This window comes from Trematomus bernacchii, unplaced genomic scaffold, assembly GCF_902827165.1.
Source record: "Trematomus bernacchii unplaced genomic scaffold, fTreBer1.1, whole genome shotgun sequence".
Classification (NCBI taxonomy): domain Eukaryota; kingdom Metazoa; phylum Chordata; class Actinopteri; order Perciformes; family Nototheniidae; genus Trematomus; species Trematomus bernacchii.
This window is the reverse complement of record NW_022987812.1, coordinates 22,501-22,901: the sequence shown is the minus strand read 5'-3', so window position 1 is coordinate 22,901 and position 401 is coordinate 22,501. Positions and strand designations below refer to the sequence as shown.

Here is a 401-nt window from a genome sequence, read left to right as displayed (position 1 = left end):
TTGTTGCTGACATGTTTTATAGAAACACACTCTCATGCATGTGTTGATATTAGATTGTGTTGATATTAGATTGTGTTGATATTAGATTGTGTTGATATTAGATTGTGTTGATATTAGATTGTGTTGATATTAGATTGTGTTGATATTAGATTGTGTTGATATTAGATTGTGTTGATATTAGATTGTGTTGATATTAGATTGTGTTGATATTAGATTTTGCAAAAAGGAGCTGCAACTCAGAGTCATAAAAATCAATGTTTTGTATTTTAATGAAGCTTTACTCTTCAAACTGTAGTTATGATTGAGGAAGAGGAGGATGAGTATGAGGAAGAGGAAGAGGATGAAGAAGAGGAGGAGGTGGAAGGCTTCACTCGTGTCCGGTGGTGAGAAGTCGCAGAGCT

At 34.2% G+C, this 401-nt stretch overlaps 1 protein-coding gene across 1 annotated transcript in view; it reads right to left on the bottom strand.

Moving 5' to 3' along the window:
* Positions 1-251: 251 nt before the first annotated feature.
* vta1 (vesicle (multivesicular body) trafficking 1) overlaps positions 252-401 on the bottom strand; it is a gene marked incomplete at its 5' end in the record, with an annotated part of 20,380 nt that continues 20,230 nt past the window's right edge. The window contains 1 exon segment of the mRNA XM_034150935.1: positions 252-401. This exon segment is cut by the window's right edge and continues 109 nt beyond it. Coding sequence (XP_034006826.1) covers positions 368-401 — 34 coding nt within the window.